Source organism: Saccopteryx leptura, chromosome 2 (assembly GCF_036850995.1).
Source record: "Saccopteryx leptura isolate mSacLep1 chromosome 2, mSacLep1_pri_phased_curated, whole genome shotgun sequence".
NCBI classification, from domain to species: Eukaryota; Metazoa; Chordata; class Mammalia; order Chiroptera; family Emballonuridae; genus Saccopteryx; species Saccopteryx leptura.
In genome coordinates, this window is record NC_089504.1 from 383,829,013 (window position 1) to 383,854,306 (window position 25,294).

At 49.9% G+C, this 25,294-nt stretch overlaps 2 protein-coding genes across 2 annotated transcripts in view; one reads left to right on the forward strand and one right to left on the reverse strand.

Annotated features, from left to right (window-relative positions):
- Positions 1 to 5,768, forward strand: part of RSPH14 (radial spoke head 14 homolog) — a 77,450-nt gene extending 71,682 nt beyond the window's left edge. The window contains exons 5-7 of the mRNA XM_066365534.1: positions 3,219 to 3,444; positions 4,552 to 4,688; positions 5,505 to 5,768. Coding sequence (XP_066221631.1) covers positions 3,219 to 3,444; positions 4,552 to 4,688; positions 5,505 to 5,743 — 602 coding nt within the window. The 3' untranslated portion in view covers positions 5,744 to 5,768. The remainder of the gene's footprint in view (positions 1 to 3,218; positions 3,445 to 4,551; positions 4,689 to 5,504) is intronic.
- A 4,142-nt stretch (positions 5,769 to 9,910) lies between these two features.
- The window catches only part of LOC136392848 (sodium/glucose cotransporter 1-like), a 70,208-nt gene continuing 54,824 nt past the window's right edge, over positions 9,911 to 25,294 (reverse strand). The window contains exons 13-16 of the mRNA XM_066365533.1: positions 20,214 to 20,382; positions 15,834 to 16,049; positions 13,211 to 13,313; positions 9,911 to 10,959 (exon numbers count right to left, since the gene is read on the reverse strand). Coding sequence (XP_066221630.1) covers positions 10,688 to 10,959; positions 13,211 to 13,313; positions 15,834 to 16,049; positions 20,214 to 20,382 — 760 coding nt within the window. The 3' untranslated portion in view covers positions 9,911 to 10,687. The remainder of the gene's footprint in view (positions 10,960 to 13,210; positions 13,314 to 15,833; positions 16,050 to 20,213; positions 20,383 to 25,294) is intronic.

The following is a 25,294-nucleotide window of genomic DNA, read 5'->3' on the forward strand; positions in this document are numbered from 1 at the left end:
CAAAGCTAAAGCTGGACAAGTGGATCACTATGAGTCGCAGTGGGACCAGGGTGCCAGGCACAGATGTTCTGTCCCCAGGGCTGGGGCCAGCACTTTGTCCTGAGTCCTCACTGGCTGGGACAACAAGACCAGAGACAACAGCTGGGACACTGTAGTAGAAAGAGGAATAGGTCCCTGGTGACTCACCAACCCAGCAGCCACAGCTGGCCAAGCAGCAGCCCCAACAGATGGTGTCAACCCCTCCCCCAGGATATACCAAACCACAACTGAAGTGGGGGTCCATGCTATGGACATTGTGACCCTCAATCCCAGTGGAGTTTTCTTGGCTCATCAGCCACAGAACCCATCCTTGCACACCAGTCCTGCTCAACTACGGCCCTTCCCAAACAGTGGTGGCTCGATCACACCTTCACTCCTCTGCTCCACGAGGCCCAGCTCCCAGGGCCTCCCTTCCTGTACATCAGTGGCCCCTAGGACCCTGGAATTCCTGATGTGTCAACCTGTGCAGTAATGACTGGTCCCTGCTGACTCTCCCACTAGTCTCTGTACGCCCTGAGGGCAAGGGCGGGGATGGTGGTGTATCACTGTCTATGGGTCTCTGGTGATGGTCCTCTCCTGGCTGACTTGGCTATGTGCTTTACCTGTCCTGTTGTCCCAATCTGCTGGCCCCTGCTGGCCAATTCTCAGGCTGTGGTGGGGCCAGGTGGGTCTCTCCAGTTTGTTCCCTTGGGGTCTGTGTACCCAACCTCCCCACACACTTGAACAAACCATAGCAGATCTGGGTTAGTTATAAATAGCCAGGCCTGCGACTCTCCTTTTAGCTGAAAAGAAGCTAAGTGAACGAGCAGAGAGGCACACCCGGCACGCGTTTTATTTTTAATCTTCTCTCTGTGTCTCAGAAAGAACCCAGGTCCCGGTGCTCAGCATTTCTAGGAGCAGAGGCTCAAGACAAATGCCTGAGAAATGAAAACCCAGGATGCTGAGAGCCCTGGCCCGGCCCCAGCTGCTGTGGGGCCTTGGGCACTTGAGTTGCCTCTGTGGGCCTTGGTTTCCTCATCAAGGTGGGAAGCAGTGGTGGTGCTGACCTCCAACACTGCGACTATCTGACTTTGACCGCCCCTGACAGCTCGTGGCTCCAACAGCAGTGATTCTTCCTGGGCACTCCCTGGAAGGCCAAACCCAGGGGCAAGTGAGGCCACAATCAAGTCCTGACAGGGTGATGCCAAATTCCTCACATCCAGGCCTTGGTTCAGGTGTTCTCAGCCAGGAACCTTCCCTCTCCATCAGCCGACAAAGTACTTCTTGGAAAGTGCAATTGTCACCTCCCTGCTGTGAGCTGGGGAGGAGCCATCCAGGTCATGGCTGAGAGGGACCCATGCCTGAGGCAGGTAGGGAACTTGTGGGCTTGGGCTGGTGCCTGCACAGAAAGCAGAGCAGGAGCAGGTGGCCCAGGTGTGTGGCTGTCAGTCTTCTGTCTAGAAGGGAGGGCCAAAAGGGAGAGAGGCTCAGGTGCCCAGGAGGTGCTGGTTGGGAACCACTGGCAGGCGCTCCTGCAGGGAAAGGACTGTACAGCTTTTGGCTTTGTGTTCTACTCCTTCCCCCCATCCCCACCCCACAGGCTCTGACAGAGGCTGGGGCTCAGTGCTGGTGGAATTTGGGAGACTCTTGCTGTGTTAGGCCCAGATGTCCTGAGCATACTGTAACAATTCCTTACACAGACCATATTCCCACCCACTAACCCATTGCCATTGCACAACCCCCTACCAAGAAGGCTCATTTTAATGAGGAAACCAGGCTCAGAGAGGTTAAGTACCTTGTCCATGGTCACATAGCTGGATACATTTAGAGGTTCAATCAAGGCCTTTTTGGGGAAAACTATGTGTATGAAATCTTAGAAAGCCCAGTACTCTTGAGCAAGAGGAAACTGCTTTTCCTTGTCGTGAGTGGCTTGAGAACTGATAGCTGCTCCCCCCTCGGCCCCCCCCTGCCCCCGTGAGAAGCTGGCCAGGAGTACTGGAAGCTGGACCTGCCACCCTGTGCCCTGCCTCTCTGCCCCTCTCATTCTGCCCCTCTCACCCGGGGGCTGCCATTTGATGTCCTTTGAGAGTAAGAGAGAAAGACTGGGATGATGTGTTCAAAGAGAAAATTCCTGGTGCTAATTGGCACTCAGAGACCTTTGGGCTAATTAACCTGTTTATTTGTCTCTCTAGAGTAAATTAGAGGGTTTCTCTGGGGAGGGCGGAAGGGAAGGGTGTTTGCCAGTGGCCACCTCTGTGGGGGCTATCAATGGCTTCTTGGAGGGCCCCTGGTGTGAGCTGATTGGGAGGCAGGGGAGAAGGGTGGGCTTCAGGGCAGTAGTGACGGCTGCCTTTGTGCCACGGGGAAGGGCTGCCCTCCCTGGCGGCAGCCTGCTCACTTCCCCATGAGGGCTGCTCTGGGCACACAGGAACCAGGCCCCTGAGGATGCCACCTGGGCTGGTTCTGGGTTCTCCCCCTGGCAGCCACATGCAGACATTCCCCAGGAGCGACTAGGACTAGAAGGAGGGGGATGGAGCCCCCTCACAAGGGCAGCTCACCGCATTGTGCTTCTCCTGGCCCCAGCGCCTTAGCCATGCCATGTGGAGCCCCGCCCTTGGGGCAACAGGTTCTTTTAAAACCCCTTGGCCAGAATTTATGGCTTTCCTATCACCTTTGGTTGGGGACACAACTCTTTGGTGGATAAGATGCTGGCTTGTACACTCTAAAGTTTCTCCCTCGGAATCCACTTTAAGCTCTCCCTCTCATCTCCAAGGGCCAGCCATGGTCTGGGGTCTCTGGCAGCTTAGAGAGGTTGCAGGTGAAAAGGAGGGGCTTGCTGGTCCCCTACTCAGTGCTTTCCTTTGGTGCAAGGCACAAAGCAGCGAAGGGATTCCTTGGTGCACCAGTTCCCCAGGGCAAGCTGCTGTGCTCAACAGTTGACTGCTGCTTCCTGGGCCACTCAGCACCTCTTTAAGTCTGATGCCCCCCAGTCATAAGTGACAGAAGGCTGGCACTTTTCCAGGTCCTCATGGCTCCCACCCCCACTTGTCACCCACAGCCTCCTGTCAGCTTCCCAGTTCCCTGCCTGCAGCAGGGGCACCTGCAAGTTGTCTTGTTCAGCCTCCTGCAGACCCCTGCATGATACCCAGCATGGTGCGCGGTGTGGCAGCCCACTCTCAGTGCCCTTTCCTTTCCCACAGGGGCCCAGGGCATTGTCAGCAGCGGCCTGATCCCCTCACTGGTGTGGAAGCTGCAGAGGGAGGAGGAGAAGATCCAGGAGCTCCTCCTGGACACGCTGGCGGCCTGCCTGCTGGAGGACGCCACTGAGGCGCTGGCCAGCCACGCAGTGCCCTTCCTGAAGGAGAAGCTCATCAGTGCCAACGACAACATCCGCAGCAAAGCTGCCTGCACACTCATGGCCATCAGGTGAGGCCTGGCTGTGCAGATGGGGCAGGGAGGGAGCAGTGGCCAGCCCTGGGCCTGCTACTAAGGCACAGAGAAGGCAACCATACAGCTGCCCCTGGCCTCGCAGCAAGTCCAGGGGTTTGCAACGGACATCTTTGTGGCCCCACTTCCCCTGGGGACATGAAGCCCCACCTGTTTGGAGACTTGGAAGTTCCAGTGTGGAAGTGAGGGGGTGCCCCTGGCATCGCGTAGGTGGAGACCTGGGATGCCGCTCCCCACCTCACAATGCACAGGACAGCCCCAACCCCGCCTGAGTCCAGTGGTGCTGAGGGGAGACACCTGCAGGACTCCATGTCTTAGCTTAAGTTCTTGAGGGTGGAGGGCCACTCACCTTCCAGCTCCCGGCCTCACAGTGTCACAGCCTGTGGCTGCCTAACCCCCGCTTCCTGAACTGGGACACAAAACACTGTGTCTTTTCAGATATTAAGATTTTGCCAACTGAAAGTTCTGTGGGCTGTGAAGTTTGGGAAAGTTTGATTCAGCTAACTGGGGTCTTTTGCTGTTGGAGGAACATGCCCCGTCCCTCTCCCGCAGGGCCTGGGGCAGTGTTTCCTGGGACTTGTGTGGGCCCTGTCACACCTTGGGAAGCTCCTTGGAAGTCCCAGACATTCATTTTCACAGCTTCATCCAGTGCCAGGATTAAAAGTGACTGAAAAGGACATCTCTCTTGAGGGTGGCTTAGGGACTCTCATGGAGACAAAATGTGTCTCCCTGTGACTCGCACCCTGGGTCTGGCTTCTCTTCACTTTGGGGCTGGGGAGACACCTGCTTTCTTATTCCCGTGATACCTTAGGGCAGAGCTCCATCGACCCTGGCTCCAGGGCAGTCTTGTCTACCGTGGCCCCAGGCCATATTCCCTGTTGTCTGAGCATAGGACTGAGGCTCAAACCTGACAGCAACGCCCCCTGCACCCTGGAGCTCAGGCTCTGGTCAGGCCTGGACCACCAGGGATGGTCCCAACACCAGTCCCTTTCTCTGCTGTGTCCTGGGTCTTGCTCTGGTGGTTCTGGGTCCTGCTCCCTTCTTCCACTGAAGCAAAGCCACCCAGCTGTTCCCTCTCTGGTCTAGCATCCCTCTGGAGGGCAAGAAACAGGTTTGGCGGTATGATGTCATCCCTATCCTGGTGCACCTTCTGGAAGACCCGGTGGAAGAGGTGCAGGCCAGCGCCGCTGGGGCCCTCATGTATGCCACGGTGACCACTGCAGGTGAGGCCGTCTGCTGGCTGGGTATCTGGGTGAGTGGGGTGTCCCTTGTGGACACTGGAGCTAACTGGGGGTGTGTGTGTCACAGCAGCTTCCCAGCATGTTGGCTATCGCAACCAACTTTTCAGAACTCATCTTGTCCCCTTCCTGCCCTACCAAAATATTCCTGGTCTGTTGTTGAAGTCATTTCAAGTTTGGGTCCCAGGCTCCGCCTGCCCTCTTCTTCCTGGCCATAGTGGGCTGGCAGTTGTGGCCCCTTCCAGTCACTCAGTCACTCGCAGTAGGATCACTGTCCCTTCTTCTCCAGGTTACTCCCTGGGCCTGGAATTCCTGCCTCTGTCCCAGGCTTCTTTGGGGCCATGGTTCTGGGATTGATTAATTTGCCATTGGTAGTTCAGTCATCCTGAGATCTAAGCAAACACTGGAGCCCTTGCTTCTGTGGTGACTAAATTACTTTTCTCAATTTGGGGAGAGGATGCTCAGAATATTAGATTCTCTCTCCAGTCCTGAGACTCCCAGCCACTCAGGCTTCAATACGCTGTTATCAGACCCTGGGCTAACAGAAGGGACCGGAGTTGGTTCTCCCTCCTGGAGGCCAGGGCAGGCCATCCCTCCGTGGTGACCTCTGAAAGCTATTGACCCTCCACATGGCCTGCCATTGCCTGCACCAGCCCCGTGCCCTGGGCTTCCTTGGCGTCCCTTGGAGGGTCGTCTGGGCCTCTGATTCTCAATCAGAATTCTGCAAAGACCCCAGAATGGGGGCCCCCCAGCCACTCTCCACTTGACCTTAATAGTGGAATCTGAGATGTACTTTCACAGGGAAGTATGCAGCCCTGGATGTGGAAGCCATCAATCCGCTCCTGAAAATGCTGGGTTTGCCCTCGAGAAAGGCCCGCCTGAATGCTATCAAGGCCCTCACTATGCTGGCTGAGGCCCCTGAGGGCCGCAAGTTCCTGCAGGTCCATGTGGCTGCCTTCCGTGTCCTTCAGGTGGATACCGACCAGGCAGTGCAGCGGGCAGCTAAGGTGGCGATTGAAGTCATTGAGTGGAAACCTTGAGCCTTTTATGAGGCTAGACCTGATAAGCTCCATGTCTAAATAAATGGGCTGAATTTCTTTATCTTGGGTCTAAATGTCACTTGGATGCCTACGGATCACGGTCACATCTCTCTCTTTTCTGCCGAAGGGGAAATGCCCAGCTCAGGAGGACTAGGTCACTCATGGTCAGGTGAGGCAGCACAGGCTGAACTCAAGGCCCACGGACTGGTGGGAGGCAACTCTGTTCTCTGCTGGGGTCGAGTCCCCTCAGAAGGTAGGGGACAGGGCTCAGCCTTCTAGGGACAAGAGATGGGAGTAAGGGGGTTGGGTTGGGAGAAGAAACATAGCTGGACCAGGCATCCCCCAAGCTTTGGACACTGGAGTGGCCAGGCCTTTGGGGTGTGACTGGGCACAGCCCTGCTCAGCCATGTCTGCTCCCTTCCCACACTGGGTAGCAGGAAGGAAGGTCAAAGGTGTTACCTCGTGTGTGCTCTTGCTGGGAGTGGGTGAGTTGTAAGAGGCCCTCTCAGGAATGAGAGCTCAGGACAGGGATCCTCCTTAAGATCTTCCTCCCAAACAGCCACATTCTCCTCTAAAGGGTAGAAGTCACCTGAGTAAGCCCCAGGCAGACCTGAGGCCACGCTCCCCGCCAGCCCTCCCGGGCTGTAAGCCTGGCCTGGGTCTGGTTCGCCTCCATCTGCCTTGCTTCTCCCCCAAAGAGAAGTTGTCTAAGGAGGCTGAAAAGCTGGGGATAGGAGAGAAGCCAGGCATGCATGGGGATGCCTTCATCTCCCCCACCATCCCTGCCTGGTCTGGCATGGTGACTGTTCTCCAGCCTGTTCTGACCACTCTTGGAGAAGCTGCAGGAAGTCTTAGCTTAAGGGCTGAGCTCACTTGTCTGGGCTGAGTTAGAGCCTTAATCTTTCCCCATGGGCTGTTTGAGGCTTCCCGGCTCAAACAAGGTCTTCGTCATCATATCACCATCCAGCAGCCACATTTCCTGCAGGACAGAACCTCCCTGGCTATGGCATGCCCACTCCTCCCAGAGTAAACATCATCAGCAGAACCAGAATTCCCAAGTGAGCGCCCCCTGGCTGTCCTTTCAGTGACTGGGGCCTTTGCTTTCTTAGAAGAAACACAGAGAAGTCTGTGTCCTTGGAATTAGAGGATTAACTTAAATAGGTCCAAGAGGGTGTATTTGTTCCGAAAGGGACTGGCTTCTGGGCTCAACTGGGGTCAGGTGAAACCTCATTCTCAAAAAAGGTCCCATAAGGGAAACCTTTCCTCTTTTAGGGAAATAGGTATTCCAGGGGCTCCAATTCCTCATATCCCCACCCTACCTCAACTCACAGCAGGCTGGCTCCACCACTGTCACCTCACCAAAGGGCTCCGAGGGCTCTGGCCTCCTTGCTGCCAAGACCCCATGCTCTTTGTGACTGATGCATGCAGTGGCCCAGGTATAGGCGTTCCCTTCCTGTGGACTTGCCTCGTCCCAGGTGCTGGCTGTGCCCTCTTGGTTTCCTCTGGAACCCTCCTTCTCTACACGATCAGTGCTGTTAGTGTTTCTCACAGCTGCATGCCAGGGCCTCTCTCCTCCACTCTTCCGCATAGCCTCACAGGCCTGACACATGCCTTCTCTGCTAGGTCCTCTTCTTAGCCAGGCCTGCCTGCTGCCTTCTTTCCTCTGGATCTGGGTCTCCAGCCTCAGTGTCTCTTGTGAGTTCTGGACCCTTCTATCCAACTTAATGTCTACCCTTATACCCTTATTACTCTGATATCCAAATCAGACAAAAACATAATAGGGACATAAAAACTCAACCAAAGATTAGCAAACCAAATCTAGCCAAATAAAAAAAGCATTATACACCATGACCACCTGGGATTTATCCCAGGAATACAAGGTGGTTTAACATATGAAATGAATCAATGTGACATATAAATAGAATAAAGGACAGAAACCACACGATCATCTTAATAGATGCAAGAAAAGCATTTGAAATCCAACATCCATTTATATATATCAAACCTCTCAGAAAAGCAGGCATAGAGGAAAACTTCCTCAACATGATAATATCTGTAAAAACTCATAGCTAACATCACCCTCAATGGTGAAAGAATGGATGCTTTCCCCCTACGGTCAGGAACACGACAAGGATGTCTGCTCTCACTACCTCCATTTAACATTGTACTGCAGGTTGTGGCTAGGACAGTTAGGCAAGAAAAGGAAATAAAAGGCATCCAAATTTGAAAAAAAGAACTATATTTGCAGACTATATGATTTTGTATATAAAATAAAAATCCATGGAATACACGTAAAAACTATTAGAATAAATGAGTTCAGCAAAGTTGAAGGATACAAGAGCAATATAAGCCAGTGGCTGTGAATGGAGCATTGGCCTGGTGTATGGATACCCTGGGTTCAATTCCTGGTCAGGGCACACAGGAGAGGCGACCATCTGCTTCTCCTCTCCTCCCTCTCCCCCTTCTCTCCCTCTTCTCGTCCCACAGCCAGTGGCTTGATTGGTTAGAACGTGGCCCAAGTGCTGAGGATAGCTCCATTGGAGCGTATCAGCCTCAGGCACTGAAAATAGCTCAGTACTTGAGCATTGGCTCAAGATGGGGGTTGCCAGGTGGATCCTGGTTGGGATGTATGCAGGAGTCTGCCTCACTATCTCTCCTACTCTCACCAAAAAAAAAAAAAAAAAAAAGTTATAAATATTTTTTTATGCACCAGCAACAGAAATTCTAAAATGCAATTAAGAAAATGATTCTAGGCCCTGGCCGGTTGGCTCAGTGGTAGAGCGTCGGCCTGGCGTGTGGAAGTCCCAGGTTCGATTCCTGGCCAGGGCATCAGGAGAAGCGCCCATCTGCTTCTCCACCCCTCCCCCTCTCCTTCCTCTCTGCCTCTCTCTTCCCCTCCCGCAGCCAAGGCTCCATTGGAGCAAAGATGGCCCGGGCGCTGGGGATGGCTCCATGGCCTCTGCCTCAGGCGCTAGACTGGCTCTGGTCGCGACAGAGCGATGCCCCGGATGGGCAGAGCATCGCTCCCTGGTGGGATGCCGGGTGGATCCCAGTTGGGCGCATGCGGGAGTCTGTCTGACTGCCTCCCTGTTTCCAGCTTCAGAAGAATACAAAAAGAAAAAAAAAAATTAAAAAAAAAAGAAGAAAATTATTCTATTTACAATAGCACCCAAAAGAATAAAACACCTAGGAATAAACTTAGCAAAAAATGCACAAAACTTGAGTGATGAAAACAAAATCTTGTTGAAAGAAATTGAAGAGGAGTTAAATAAATGGAAAGACATATCATGTTCATGGATTAGAAAACAGTATTGGTCATATGGCATTTAATATCTTCATGCAACTCAAACTCAACATGTCCCAAACAGTGCTCAACTCTTCCCCATACCTCTTTCCCCATATGGCCTGTTTTTGGAATTGGTGTACCCCTTACCCATGTGCTTATGCCAGAGTCACCCCTGGCCCCTCCCTCTAGAAGTCTAGTCACTAAAGTCCTGTTACTTCTAATAGATGGTTTCTCTTGATGCGATTCCCTTCTTTTTAGTTCTCTGCCACTAACTTGTTTGGTTGCTTTAACAGCCTCCTGCTGGGTGCTCTGGCCTCCCTTCCATCTTTCCAGTAACAGCCAGCAAATCTGGCCCTAGAACTCTCTGCCAGCTCGACACTGGCCACCCATACATTATGTACACTTCAGGAGTGTCCAACAGGGAGACCCATGTAGCCTCAGGGGGTCATGAAAGGCCCTGTGACCAAAGGCCGTCAGTTAGCTGGATAACAGAAGGTGACAGAAGGGACAACCTGTGGGAAGACACTAGGCAAGAGTCAAGGCATGTATGAGGATGCTGAGATGTGGCCTGTACAGAAAACAGTGGGAGATAAGAGGCAAGGCGGGCAGGGGCCTGACCTGCAGGCCTTATATGCTGTGGGATCCTAAGTCCCACTAGTGTGTCATTGTGCCCTCCACAACCCGTAGGCCACATGCTCTGTTCCTGCAGCTCCTGGCACATGGTAGGTTCTTTAAAATGGCAGCTGAGGAATTAAGCAGGGACAAGGAGCTGGTCACGTCAGTGCGTCTTCAGAGTGTAATTTTTGTGATGCACGTGGGTCTTCTGAAGTCACTTGAAACTTTTTCTAAGGATACAAATCATTTAATTTGGTCTGAGAAGAATTAGGAGGGAGCCCCTGCAGGAACAAAGCCCAGGAGTAGCTGGTATTTGGCAGCTTGGACCCAACTCTCCATAACATCCCAATCACTTGCAGACTGGGAGGGACGGGGATGGGCTCGGTAAGGGTGGCACGGCAGCGGCTAGACAGTGCTGACCGGCAGGCCGGCCTGCATGCCAGCGCAGACCGCCTTAGCCCCTGCACTGGTTCCACGGGAGCCCGTTTCCATCCACAAGCAGAGTTGGCTCCAGCTGGCCTGTGCAGTCACCAGTGGTCACACCAGCTGTAGGTAAGAACCCCAGCAAAGGGGGTGCTTACATTATATGGCATCTTTGCCAGTGGGGGCGCACATTTAAAAAGGAGAAAAGAACAAGGCAAATGGAGGTTGGGTATAGGAAGGAAATAGTGACAGTGAAGTAAACACAAGTGAAAATCCCAATACATCTAGAGATAAAAAGCCAAAATTAAATTTAAAGTGAAAGTCAGTGTTTATGCAGTAGAGCCATTTGGAGAAAATGACTCATTTCGTAAAGGAACAGATGTTCTCATTTGCATAGTCTCTGCAATCGCGAATGGACTTCACTCTGTCCCCCTGCACACTGCCCTGCAGCTGGTGGCACTGGATGAGTGATACCAAGGGAGCGTTTTCATTAGTGTAATCCTTGGCCCCATATCTGTGGGTATCCCAACAGGAAACACTTCCTTCCTTCAATGACGAGGAAGTCTGGAAGAGGCAGCAGTTTGCCTGCTCTTCCCAGAAGCCCCTGCGCCCCAGCTGCTTTAGTGGTAGATGATGAAGCACAGGGCTGTGATCAGTATCAAGAGGAGCCCGCTGGTATTGAGAACGTTTCTCCAGAATGGTGACTCCAACATGGCATCATCCTTTGTCCCATAGGATGTGTCACTGCTCTCTGTCTTTTCAGACGTGGCATCATGCTTCTTTATCTCCACAGCTGTCTGTTCTGGGGCCAGTTTGGAGTTTGGCTTTGGATCCAGGCCACAGATCACACCCAAGGCCTTCTGGAGGCAGTTCTGGGTACCCAGGAATACACCTGGAGCAGAGGGAAAAGGCAACGCTCAGGAGGCACAGGCCAGGACACAGGAGAGACTTCCTAGGAGGTCACACCTCAGCAGTGAGCCTAGCAGGAAGACCAACAGCCTTGCTCTAATATGAAGAACAGTCCTCAGCCCCTGCAATGGAACACCTACCACCACCCTCAGAGAGCTGGGAAAGTGGGATGTGGGATGTACAATGAGGGATGAGGGAGCATGTGGGGGCAGCGTGGGACAGCATGGGGCCCTGCTTTCCTTCTATTGGAAGAGCCGTCACCTGGGGCCTCACTCTGGGGCTTAATTAAGCTTCACTCCTGTCAGTATAGCTCATGCTGGCCATCCTCAGGGCTTGCTCAGGCGCGGTCAGCACCATGGCCAGCGCCGGCACATCCCTGTGGACCCAGCTGCCGCCTGGGGACGGTTTCCTCCTTGATGACAAGACCAGTGCATTTCAGTCAACAGATGCCCAGCAGTGTGTGCTATAATGTGCTCTGTGTCTTGTCCCGTTGGGCAGCATCTAAGCCAGCTGTGTCCGAGGCTGAGGTGACACCAGGAATGATAGACCTATCAGCGAGGGACAAGGAGCCTCTGTTACAAAGGGAGGGTGGCTGCAGCCAGAGTACCCCGAGACCAGGGACACTGATATCTACTATTGGTGCTGAGAAGTCCTGAGTGGCACGCTCTGGCCATGTTCTCTCAGATGCCCATGGTATAACAGCACCACGCAGCTGCCAGGTCCAGCGAGGCAGCTTATGTGAAAGGCAACCGATCATTTTACAACAACAGTGTGATGGGAGTAGGGATCAGCCAGTGGCTAAGCACACACACACTTTAGAGTCAGACTGCCCATGTTCAAATCCCAGCTCCCCCCCTGCCTAGTTATCTATGGACCCTAGGGCAAGTTGTCTCAGTTTCACCATCTCTAGAGTGGGGACAACAATTATACCTCTCATGCGTGAGGATAATTTTGATAGTGCCTGGAACACCCCAAATGGGTGATAAATGTGAGTCACTGTCACCATCATCACTCACCCATGCCAGTGGAATGGGGGAGAAAAGGAACTGAGAGGTGTACAAGAACAAGCACTGGCACACTGTGGGCACCAACAGCCAGCTTCCCCCCATTAGAGAGAAGTTCCCAGGGAGCCCTGCATCCTCCAGATGTGCCAGCGGCCTTGCTCAGAGAGGCCACACCCCCGGCCCACACTGGCTGGGCAGAAGTCCAAGGAGCCCACCCAACCCAGTCTCCTCTGCAAGTGTCAGGAGGGAGCCCGGGTCTCTTTGGGCTCTGATCTCCCCTGGCAGGAGTGCAGAGGGCCCTAAAACACTGTCTTCTCAGGCAGACTATTCCCTCCCTTCGCCCTTTCTTCCTCCCCCAAACTCACAGCCTCCCTGGAACCTTCTGCCCCAGACTCAGGACTAATCTCATTAGGCTGTTATCCCTGTTTGCGTCAGGGCCTCGAGAAGCTCAGGTCATCCTCCCCCATGGCCCCGAAGACTACCCCATCTGCTGACATCCGTCCTCTGGGCCCTCAGGCCCGCAGGCCAAGCCTCTCCTTGGAATATTCTCTCCCTTGCTTGGCGTGAAATCTAGCTGTCCTCGGCCCTGTTTCCCCCAGACCCTCTTAGGTGGGGTTGCTCCCCCCACCACAGACCACAGACCATCTCCTGCCCCCCTTCCGAGAAACCCTCTCATGTGGAATCCCTGTGTAAGCTTCCCTCTGCCCCCCCCCCCCCCCCCCGCACTGCGCTTGGCAAGGCCCACGATCTCTGTGCGGCTGAACCCAGCAGCTAGTTCTCAGGCATCTTTCCTCACCCATCAGCATTTGCCTCTGTGACGGATCACCCGCCACCCTGAAATGCTTCCAGGTTACCATACACTCTGTCCTTCTGTCCCTTGACTGGCTCCTCTATGGCCTGGAGTGCTCCTGCGCTTCATGCTGGCCTCTTCTTTCCTCCCCCTCCCTGTACCCGCCCTCCAGGGGTGGCCCAGTGCTCCTGCTGAGGCCATCCACATGGGTCTCTTCAGCCCAGACTGCACCCCATGAATGTCTGAGAGGCATCTCAGCCTCAGCAGCCTCACATACCCCTGAGGGCATCTTAAGAAAAACAAAAGCCAGGGCCTTTGCCTGCAATAGCATTTCAGGAAATGGATATGGTGGGCAGGGGACACTGGGGCAGTAGCACAGGCCACACCCACCCCACAGAACTCTACACAGAACCCCTCCTAGGGCTTTGTCTCCTCCTCACCTGGTTGTACCTTGCAGCGATAGTGTCTCCTCCATTGGATTTCTGCATCCAGATCTATCCTTTCCTCTTGGCTGTTTCGTAAACTCCAGCAGAGTCTGTGGAGCTGGAGGGAGAAGACAGGCATGTCACCACTCAAGGCCCTGTCACATAGGCCTATGCTGCCATGGCTGGTGGGTGGGCCCTGGGGTCTTGATGGAATCTAGTTCTTAGGCTCCAACAAGAGACAGAAGGAATGTGGGGTGGGGAAAGCGTGGTGCTTGGGAAGCCTGGATTTCAGTCTGGGTTCTGCTACTGTGGGGTTGGGTTGTGTGGCCTTGGCAAAGGGTGACACAACCTGCCTGGGCCTCAGTGTCCTTCAGCTGTATGGTAATGGGTGGGAGGCAACTCACTCAGGGTTCCTTCTGGTTCTGAGGGCCCAGGAACCTCTGAGGGTCTCAGCCATTCAGTGTGAGAACAGCCACTCATCACCCCTGATCTACTCCTTCTGGTGGAGGAGGCCCTCTCCTTGGATGAAGGGGACAGATCTGGGAGCTGCTTTCTCTGAGTCCTTCCTGACTGTCAAGGATGAACAAGGACTCATCCCTGAAGAGGCCTTACCTGGTTTACCTGGCTAACCTGGTCCCTGGCCAAGCTCAGCTGCTCAAGCTCAACAGGGCATTGTAGATGAATAAGGGAAGCAGATTCCCTTCAGGACTCGGATTTTGTCCTTTTATGGGATCCATATGTGGAAACTTAGGGAAGTAACAAAATCTAGCCAGTTGTTGCTTTTGTTCTTTCCCCGCCAAAGGTTGGGGTCCGCAGAGGCACATCTAAGTGAACCTTTCTACCACACTTTTCCTGGAATAGATGTTAATCTACACATTATTCTACCAACCTGGTATATATGACTCTGTAGTCCCCCCCATGGCAGGGATATCAATGAGCTGGGCTGGGGCCCCTCCTCAGCCACCCCACTCCAAGACCTGTCTGAGCCCCACCTCTAAGATTAACGTACTAGAACTAAACTTCTGTTGTGTTAATGACAGAGACTGGCTTTAGCCTTTAATTCCTTCCTGATGGTGCCATATGTACATATTTGCCTTCCCAGCTACACTATCAGCCCCTGTGGATGAGGTCCTGGGTGCACGGCAGAGTCTGGGTTCACCTGCTGTCCTGCCTCCCGGTAGTGGTGAACCGAGGGCCTGGCCCGGTGCCTGGACACTGACGCTGATCTGTAAACACTAATTTTCTTTTCTACCTCCCTGCTCTGCCAGCAGCGACTCTGTGTTCTACAGTTGTCTGATCTGCTGCTAGGCAGCTGGGAAACACTCCACAGGTACGTGGTTGCCTGAGAAGCAGGCAAAAAAAGTTGAGAGTAAGAGAAGGGTGGAAAAGAACACAATCGAAATGACCAAGACCCTGAGCAACAGGAAATTACCATATTTTTTACTTCAGAAGACACACCTGACCATAAGACACATTTAGGGCTTTAAGGAGGAAAATAAGAAAAAAATATTCTGAACCAAATGGTGTGTTAAAATATTTAATAAAACACTGTATTTTTTACTCCATAAGACACATGGGTATTTTCCCCTCCACTTTTTTTTGGGAAAAAAAGTGCATCTTATGGAGTGAAAAATACAATAAATCCATCACCCCCAGATTCTCAGGGGCCAGCGCAGGGAAGTCTTCCACTGGCACCGGTGCAGGGATGTGTGGCGGACCCGCACGCCTGGCAATCCTGGCTGTCCTCCCCACTGACTCCACCCCTCTTCCCTCTGGGCTCTGTGTTCAAGCAGGTAAGGGATCAAGTGGGAATGACTTAGCAATTGTAGCCAGAGGGAAAATCCAAGGGTAAGCTGGGGACCCTGAAGCAGGCTTCCAAGTTCATGACTTTTACCTATACCCTAGGCAAAGGTGCAAGAGAGGCATGTAAATATTCCAGATGCTTCTCCCTTCTGAGCTCCTCTGAAGACTCTGGACATCCAGGGCCTTCCTGCTGCTTTTTGGCTCAGCCAGGTCCCCGTCCCATGGAGCCTATTGGCTGTGGCACAGGTGATGTAGAGGAGCCAGGTTGGAACACAGCTGTGCTATTTACTAGTTTTGGTACCTTGGACAAGGCTCTGAGTGTAGGCTTTCTAATTTCCAACTGGGCTGACTGACATACCTGCCTCTGGGAAGTGGGAAATAGCCTTGCCAGGAGAGGCTGAGAGGCCACCGACCCCTCCTGAGCTGGCCAAGGCAGCTACCTGACTTACTGTCCCCGCCCACTTCCTGCTGGCTTAATTCCCTCTGGGCGATGGCAGCTGGGACTGGCCTGATTACATTAATTCATACTGAGGTTAGGGAAGTTGACACTTCCCAGGAAAATTTTACTTTAAAGGCCAGACTTCTCATTCTAAGTAACTACCTAATTGGCAAAGGATTGTTGATAAGGTTTTTAGTTTAGATCTGTTTTTAGTTTAGATGTGTTACTTGCCCATATATGATCCATCTCTTCCTTATGCCTGGCCCCAGTCTTCCCACTTTCAAAACGAATGCAAGAATTTAGTCATTTTTGTCCAAAGTTAGCAGAGCCAAGTTACCGCTCACTGGACACTGGGACTGCTGGTTGACCCCCGAACATCCTAATGGCAGCACTTACGTGTTTATCCGGAATCGGCTCTGTGAGTAAGGAGATCCCCAGGATGCTGAAGAAACTGATTACAAAGAGGAGTGTGGCAAAGTAGAGGTAGTGAACACCACAGATGATCAGAGGACACTTGTTCCTCTCTGAGCAGGAGTCGGGTCCATAGGCAAACTCAGACACCATTCGAATGAAGCCAATCACGATTCCGACAATCAGCCCCCAGAAGGCACCCTGTTGAAAGAGGATCCCCAAAACAATCACCTGAGAGGGAGGTGGGCAATGAATCTAACCACCTTCAGCTTCACCTCCCTGACTAGTTGAGTTCTAAAATTAACCTTGCCTTAATAAAGGCTTCAAATACCTTGCAGAGCACTGTGTGAGCAACAGTGTAAAGAAACCTTGGGCTGAACAAAGACCTGAGACACTTGCATGTTCACTTACATTAGAGAACTTCAGAAACACTGGAAACTTTTAAGTTAGATCATAAATATCTCAAATGTAATGTGTTCCAAAGAGACCCTAGTCCTCCCCATCGCTGTAAGAGACACCTCCATCTTCTTGGTTGTTCAGGTCGAAACCCCAGGCACCATCCCTGTTTCTTTTCATTCTATCTGGCCCTACCGTCAACACCTCACAAATCCTGCTGGCTCTCCCTTTAAAATGTATCTGGATCCAGCCACTTCCTATCTCCTCCATGGCCAGCACCTACTTCCCAAACTGCCATCTTTTCTCATACAAGTTGCTTCCCTCCTTGGTCTCCTGCTTACCCACTGTCCCCACAGAAGCCAGAGTGATCTCGTGAAAGCATATATTGGAGAAGGCCATGCTTCTGCTTAAAATCTCCAATAGCTTCTCACAGTTCATCATCACAATCAAATTATAATTCTGTTCTTTGGGTGACCCTGCCTGGCTCTGCTCTTCTTCCCATGGTCATTCCACTTTGGCCACTGTTTGTGACCATCTCCTTCCTCCATGTCAAAGCTGCCCACTTTGCTCTTGGCTCAGGTCTTTGCACTTGCTCTTCTCTGCTTGAGTCTCTCCCTAGATATTGTTTCTAGCTCATCCTTCAGAGTTCAAATTCAAGGTCATTTTCTTAGAAGAAATCTGCCACCATCTTCACTGATGTCTTCAAATGCAGCTCTCCTCCACGAGTGCCTGCCCTTCCACACTCCACGATCATCTTTCTTTGGTGGGGGAAGATGAGAAGCATCAACTTGTAGTTGTGTCATTTCAGTTGTTCATTGATAGCTTCTCATATGTGCCTTGACCAGGGGCTCAAGCTAAGCCAGTGACACCTTGTTCAGGCCAGCCTGGGCTTCAAGCCAGCAATCATGGGGTCATATCCAGGCATCCCCAAACTACGGCCCGCGGGCCGCATGTGGCCCCCTGAGGCCATTTATCCGGCCCCCCCGCCACACTCCCGGAAGGGCACCTCTTTCATTGGTGGTCAGTGAGAGGAGCACTGTATGTGGTGGCCCTCCAACGGTCTGAGGGACAGTGAACTGGCCCCCTGTGTAAAAAGTTTGGGGACCTCTGATAGACAATTCCATGCTTAAGCCAGATGAGCCTGCACTCAAGCCAGTGATCTCAGGGTTTTGAACCTGGGACCTCAGTGTTCTGGGTTGATGCTTTATCCACTATACCACCACCAGCCAGGTTCCACAATCATTTTTTTTTGTATTTTTCTAAAGTGAGAAGCTTGGGGGTGGCAGACAGACAGACTCCTGCATGCACCTGACTGGGATCCACCCGGCATGCCCACCAGGGAGTGATGCTCGGCCCATCTGGGGTGTTGCACTGCTGCAACCAGAGCTATTCTAGCACCCAAGGTGGAGGTCATGGAGCCATCCTCAGCACCCGAGCCAACTTTGCTCCCATGGAGCTTTGGCTGCAGGAGGGGAAGAGAGAGATAGAGAGAAAGGAGAGGGGAAAGGGTGGAGAAGCAGATGGGTGCTTCTCCTGTGTGCCCTGGCCGGGAATCAAACCTGGGACTTCCACATGCCGGGCCGATGCTCTATCACTGAGCCAACCAGCCAGGGCCCACAATAATTTTTAATCTTTTAATCAGCACTACACATCAGTACCAGATATCTCTATCTGTTCACTGGGTATCATCTGTCTCCTGCAACTACACTGGTCACTCTTTAAGAGTGAGGACTTCATCTTGACTCAGTGGGGGATATATGTTAGAGGACAGGGAGGTTATAGTATACAAAGATCTTAGAGAAAGAGCTCAAACCAAAAGCCAGGTGGATGTCCACAGGAACCATTTACTGAAGGAGAGGTGTAGAAACAAAAGATCTAGAGAAGGAAGGGCAGCAGAAGCCAGAGGAGCATGCCATCTGGAACAGGGAGGGAGAGAGGGACTGGAGAAGCCTCTTATGTTGAAGATGGTACCCACAATATGCTTGTCACCTTGAATCAGTGATAGCAGGAGAGTCACTGCCCAGATCCCCAGTTCTCCTTGGTGATACAACCTGATACCTTAAGGTAGGTGTCAAAAGGTAGGAGGCAGAGTCCCCTCTTGCCTATGCTTTTCCCAGGAGAGCAAAGAGAAAGGCTCTCACATCCCTGGAGCCCCGCTACTCTTCACACACATTATCGGGGCTAAAGTGAGCCCTGGAGGGGTGTGGAAGGAGCACTGGCAGGGTGGTCAAGAGGACTGAATGTATGAGATAAGCCTGGGAAGAAGCATCAGCCAGGTGGAGAAGGAAATGGGTGTTCCCGGCAAAGCAATAAAGGGTGGCCAGGGAAGGCATGAAAAGTTAGGCTATGAGCACTGCAAATCAGTAGGCGTGGCAAGGGTCTAGAGCAGCGGTTCTCAACCTGTGGGTCGCGACCCCGGCGGGGTCAATACATTTTTAAATAAAATACGTATTTCCGATGGCTTTAGGCGACCCCTGTGTTTTGGTCGTTCGACCCCCACCAGGGTCGCAACCCACAGGTTGAGAACTGCTGGTCTAGAGGCTGTGCACCAGCAGGACCAGGGTCTAGAGCAGGGGTCGGGAATCTTTTTGGCTGAGAGAGCCATGAACGCCACATATTTTAAAATATAATTCCGTGAGAGCCATACAACTACCCGTTATGCATTATCCAATAAAAATTTGGTGTTGTCCCAGAGGACAGCTGTGATTGGCTCCAGCCATCCGCAACCATGAGCATGGGCAGTAGAAAATGAATGAATTATAATACATGAGAATGTTTTATATATATATATTTTTTTAATTTTAATTTTAATTTTTATTTTTGTATTTTTCTGAAGCTGGAAATGGGGAGAGACAGTCAGACAGACTCCCGCATGCGCCCGACTGGGATCCACCTGGCACGCCCACCAGGGGGCGATGCTCTGCCCACCAGGGGGCGATGCTCTGCCCATCCTGGGCGTTGCCATGTTGCGACCAGAGCCACTCTAGCGCCTGAGGCAGAGGCCACAGAGCCATCCCCAGCGCCCGGGCCATCTTTGCTCCAATGGAGCCTTGGCTGCAGGAGGGGAAGAGAGAGACAGAGAGGAAGGCGCAGCGGAGGGGTGGAGAAGCAAATGGGCGCTTCTCCTGTGTGCCCTGGCCGGGAATCGAACCCGGGTCCTCCGCACGCTAGGCCGACGCTCTAGCCCTAACCGGCCAGGGCCTTATTATTTTTTTAAAAGATTTGTCTGTGAGCCAGATGCAGCCATCAAAAGAGCCACATCTGGCTCGCGAGCCATAGGTTCTCGACCCCTGGTCTAGAGGCTGTGCGCGGGGAGGGCAAGGGTCTGTGCGCGGGGACGGCAAGGGCTGAGAGGTAGAAGGGGCAGATCAAGGAGAACTTCAGGCCCTGTGCTTAAGAACTTGTGCAAGGCCCAGCCGCTCAGTGCTGTTAGGGGAAAGAAGGTAAAATATGACTAAAATAAATAAATAAAAATATTCTGGCAAATTGTGCTTTCAAAGTCTTATGAAAGCATGACTGAACCACTCATTGGGATCTTTATTTAAAACAGTGCTGGAAGGGATGGGCCTCACTGCAGGGAAGGTGGAAGGAGCCCACAACTGTACATCCCCTAGTGAGGATAAAAATCTCTGAGCATGACACATCCAAGTACAGAGGCGACAGATTATTCCCCCAAAGCCAGATATGTGTGAGAGAGGAGCATGCACACTTTGCATTGTCCATGGCATGCATGAAAGTGGATGCAAAGGGAGAAAACAAATCAGAGCTTGCCTTTACCCCACATGCATAAGAGGGAGGGTGGACCAAATCTTCCCAGGAGGAGATAATCTCTTAGAAAGCAAATGATGCAATGTTGTGAACCCTTGAAGCACTAGAGACCCTCCTAGGGCAACTCTGGCAAAGACAACTGTGAGGTGAAACCAAGCCCTTACACTGTGCCATGTGGTGGCCATGCCAGCACCCACTTACCTGCTCAGTGACTCTCTTGGAAAATACGGCAAGCATGAAGATGGCAACAATGGGCGGCACCAGGAAGCACATAACTGCGTGCGTGTAGTCAAACAATTGTTCACTGTGTCCCGTTTGAATGACAGGGACCCAGAACATAGTGACAATAAGTAAGATTATAACAAAAAACCTGTGAATTAAACCAAGAGTTAATGACAATTTGATAAATTTCCCCCGCCAATAAAATATCTACAAACTATTAACTGAAATATTCCTTAGGTTAAAATCAGGTGCCCATTCGTAAGTGTGGGGTAGAGGAGACAGCCGGACCCCTAAGCACTACCAGGGCCATATGGCTGAAGACAAAAACCTTTCAACTTCTGAACAAAATTAAAAAAAAAAAAAGCAGTATCCGTCTGTTACTGAATTATGGATAGATTTTTTTAAACCAATTTGGAGGGTAGGTTTGGGGCAGTTATGCTTAAAATACTGTATTTTTTGCTCCATAAGATGCAAGGGTGCCCCCCCCCACTTTTGGGGGAAAAAAGTATATCTTATGGAGTGAAAAATATGGTATATAATTAATATACAGAAAATATTAATTTTTTGAGGGGTAATACACTTTTAAACATTTCAGACAAATGAGTATGGCACATGACTGACCAGGCGGTGGTGCAGTGGATAGAGCGTCGGACTGGGATGCGGAGGACCCAGGTTTGAGACCCCGACTTCGCCAGCTTGAGCGTGGGCTCATCTGGTTTGAGCAAAGCTCACCAGCTTGGACCCAAGGTCGCTGGCTCGAGCAAGGGTTTACTCAGTCTGCTGAAGGCCCACAGTCAATGCACATATGAGAAAACAATCAATGAACAAGTAAGGCAGTGGTAGTCAACCTGGTCTCTACTGCCCACTAGTGGGCATTCCAGCTTTCATGGTGGGTAGTAGCAGAGCAACCAAAGTATAAATAAAAGGATAGATTTAACTATAGTAAGTTGTTTTATAAAGATTTATTCTGCCAAACTTAGCGAAAATCAGACATAAAGTAATTGGTAAGTAATTATTATTATATGCTTTAACTTGCTGTAACTCTGCTTTATAAATTTTATAAAGTAAAGTTATTTCCCTACTTTATAAATCACCATTACTGTGGAACCGGTAGATGGCTAGAAAATTTTACTACTAACAGAGACACAAAAGTGGGCGGTAGGTATAAAAAGGTTGACTACCCCTGAACTAAGGTGTTGCAATGAAAAACTGATGATTGATGTTTCTCATCTCTCTCCGTTCCTGTCTGTCTGTCCCTATCTATCCCTCTCTCTGTCTCTGTAAAAAGAAAAAGTGTTAAAAAAATGAATATGGCACATGATTTTAAAGAATTCTACAAGTTCAAATTTTTATTTTATTATTTAAGTTTTGTTGAAAATGTTAAGGAACTGAGTAAAGGTTCCAATGTTCATTACGATTTCTAAGTAAAAGATTTAAAAATATGTATCTATATGTAAAATGACACTAAATCAAATGTCATCCCAAAGATGAATAAATCTTACTAGTTTTGTGTCAACAAAAGTTTAAAAGTTATATCCTGACTAGGCAGTGGCGCAGTGGATAGAGTGTCGGACTGGGATGTGGAAGACCCAGGTTTGAGACCCTGAGGTCGCCAGCTTGAGCATGGGCTCATCTGGTTTGAGCAAAGCTCACTGGCTTGAGCCCAAGGTCACTGGTTCGAGCAAGGGGTCACTCAGTCTGCTGTAGCCCCCCGATCAAGGCACATATGAGAAATCAATCAATGAACAACTAAGGAGCTGCAACAAAGAATTTATGTTTCTCATCTCTCTCCCTTCCTGTCTGTCTGTCCCTATCTGTCCCTCTCTCTGTCTCTGCCATAAAAAAAGTTTAAAAGTTATAATATTGAGAGAGTGAGTTAGAAAGCAAATGATGTTCGAAAGGAATAATATCTCGATAGTCAAAGAAGCATCAAAGAAGTAAGTTCCAGTTCTAGTAATGGTGGACGAGCTGGCCTGGGACTAATCCTCCCACAGATAACAATGATAAATTCTGGGTCAAATATAAAAGCAAAAACACTGAAGAGTAGCTAAAAGCAGGCAGACTGGCGGGAGGGGGAAGGGGAGGGGGAGAGATTTAATCCTTAAACAGAACCATCCTGGGTACTATCTCCATTTATCCAGCATTTCCTGAGCTCCTCTCTGGTCTGCGTGGTGTGGGGTGGCTAGAAGTTAAACAGAAAGCCTCATTCTTCCTGGGTTCAGGAGTCACAAAGTCAGAGGTTAGGGATGCAGAGTGGTTGAAAATGTTTGGGGAAAATTCCAGAAAGTTGGGAGCCAAGAGCAAAGGGTCCAGATCTGTGCATAACCCCCCCTTTGCCAACCTCCAAATTGTCGTGTGGGGGGAAATCTCCAAACAGTCCACAATAAGCAACTGTTGGAAGGTAGAAAAAGATTAAGATTTCACCTTGTGCCTACAACAGGGAGGCAGAAATTGGAGTTTGAATCTAATCAATTTAGAGTGGCTATCTAACCACTTCAGACTTTTCACTGGCACCCGAAAGGACCATGCTCTAGACCAGGGGTCGGGAACCTCATGAGCCAGATGTGGCTCTTTTGATGGCTGCATCTGGCTCGCAAATTTTAATAATAAAAAAATAGCGTTAAAAATATAAAACATTCTCATGTATTACAATCCATTCATTTCCTACTGCTCATGTTCATGGTTGCGGGTGGCTGGAGCCAATTACAGCTGTCCTCCAGGACACCACCAAATTTTTATTGGATAATGCATAACGTACATGGGTCGTTGTATGGCTCTCACGGAATTACATTTTAAAATATGTGGCATTCATGGCTCTCTCAGCCAAAAAGTTTCCTGACCCCTGCTCTAGACATTATATCCCAGATTGCAGTGAAATCTAAGAACCTGCTATAAGACTAGAGCAAAACTGAAACAGATGTACCCTAACTAAGTGTAAAACCAGGCCTCCACAAGTTTGTTATCAGCTACTCATTTACTTATCCCAGAGAAATGATGTTTAGGTCCACAAAAATTCTTGTACATAGGGGCTTTCTTCAGAAAGCCGAAACTGGAAACAACCCCAATGCCCATTAACAGCAGAATGGCTAAACCAACTGTGGGACAGCCACACAATGGAATCCTAAGCCCAACAAGGAAAAGGAACAAACATTAGGAACATGCAACAACATGGATGAATCTCAAAAAATGGTGTTATGTGAAGCTAGACACAAGAGAGTATAAACTGTATGACTGCATTTACATTAACAGACATTCTTAATCCTAATGTAGCATTTCCCTTTCATGGTTTAGCTTTGTTTATATCATGTTTAAAGTGTCTTTGCATATTCCAAAGTCAAGAGGATGTTGTCCTATGTTTTCTCATATAAGCTTTATGGTTTTCCCTTTCGCATTCAGATATATGGTCCATCTGAAGTAGATTTTTGTGGGTAGTGGGAGATAAGGGTGAATATTTTTTCTAAGAATAGCCAAATCACCATTTGTTGAAAATCCTTCCTCACCACCACTTTCCTCACCACATAATACTGTAATTCTTTGCCATAAATCAGGTGACTGTATACCTGTGGGCCTTTTTCTGTATTCTGTGACTTGTTCAATTGATTTGTCTATAGGCATTTTCTCACAGAAGATACTCAGATGACCTGCCAATACATGAAAAAGTGCTCAACATCACTAATCATCAGGGAATGCAAATCAAAGCCACACGTGAGATATGATTGTACATCTGTTAGATGGCTCTCATCAAAATGACAAGAGATAACAAGCGCTGGTGAAGATGTGGAAGAAAGGGAGCCCTTCCTTGTACATGGTTGGAGGGAATGTGAATTGGTCAGCCACTATGGAAAACAGTATGGAGATTCTTTCAAAAGTGAAACTAGATCTACCATATGATCTAGCAATCCCACTTCTGGGTATACATCTGAAGGAAGTAACCTCTATCTTGCAGTGAAATCTGCATCTCCATGTTCACTGCAACATTATTCACAATAGTCAAGACGTGGAAATAATCTACGTGTCCACTGACAGATGAAGGATCAAGAAAATGTATTATACACAATGGTACATTATTCAATAATAGAAAGAAGGAAATCTTGCCACTGTGACAACATGGATGAAACTTGAGGGCATTATGTTAAGTGAAATAAGCCACAGAGAGAAAGACAAATACTATATAGTTTCACTTAAAAGTGGAATCTAAAAATCTGAACTCATAGCAACAGAAAGCAGACTTGTAGTTGCCAGAGGCAGGAGGCAGGAGTGGGGGAAATGTATGAAGGTGGTAAAAAGTACAAACTTTCAGTTATGAGATAAATAAGTTCTGGGAATATAAAATACAGCACGTTGACTACCGTTAACACTATATTGTATATTTGAAAGTTGCTAAAAGAGATCTTAAAAGTTCTAAAAAAATTTGTAATTATATGAGGTGATGAGTGTTAACTAAGTCAGTTGGTTTAAAAAAATAAGTCTGATAATTTTAATCTTTTAACTCAGGTATTTAGCCCACTTACATCTCATGAAATTGCTATATTGCTCATTGATATATTTGGGTTTATATGTGCCATTCTATTATTTGTTTTCTTTTATTTATTTTTAAATTTTTTCTTAAGTGAGAAGCGGGTAGGCAAAGAGAAAGACTCCTGCATGTACCCCAACTGGGATCTACCCAGCAAGCTCCCTACAGGCCCATCTGGGGCTGATGCTCTGTTGCTGGGCAACCTGGCTATTTTAGTGCCTGAGATGGAGGCCATGGAGCTATCCTCAGTGCCTGGGGCTAACTTGCACCAACTGAGCCATGGCTATGGGAGAGGAAGGGGGAGAGAGAAAGAAAGAGAAAGAGAGAGAGAGAGAGAGAGAGAGAGAAGGGAGAGGGGGAAGGGTAGAGAAGTAGATGGTCACTTCTCCTGTGTGTCCTGACTGAGAATCGAACCTGGGATATCCAAATGCCAGGCTGACACTCTACCACTGAGCCAATCAGGCAGGGCTGGTTGTTTTCTATTTAACCATCTTTTATGTTCTTTTTAAAGTTCTTTTGGGTTAACCAGGTATTTTATTAGTTA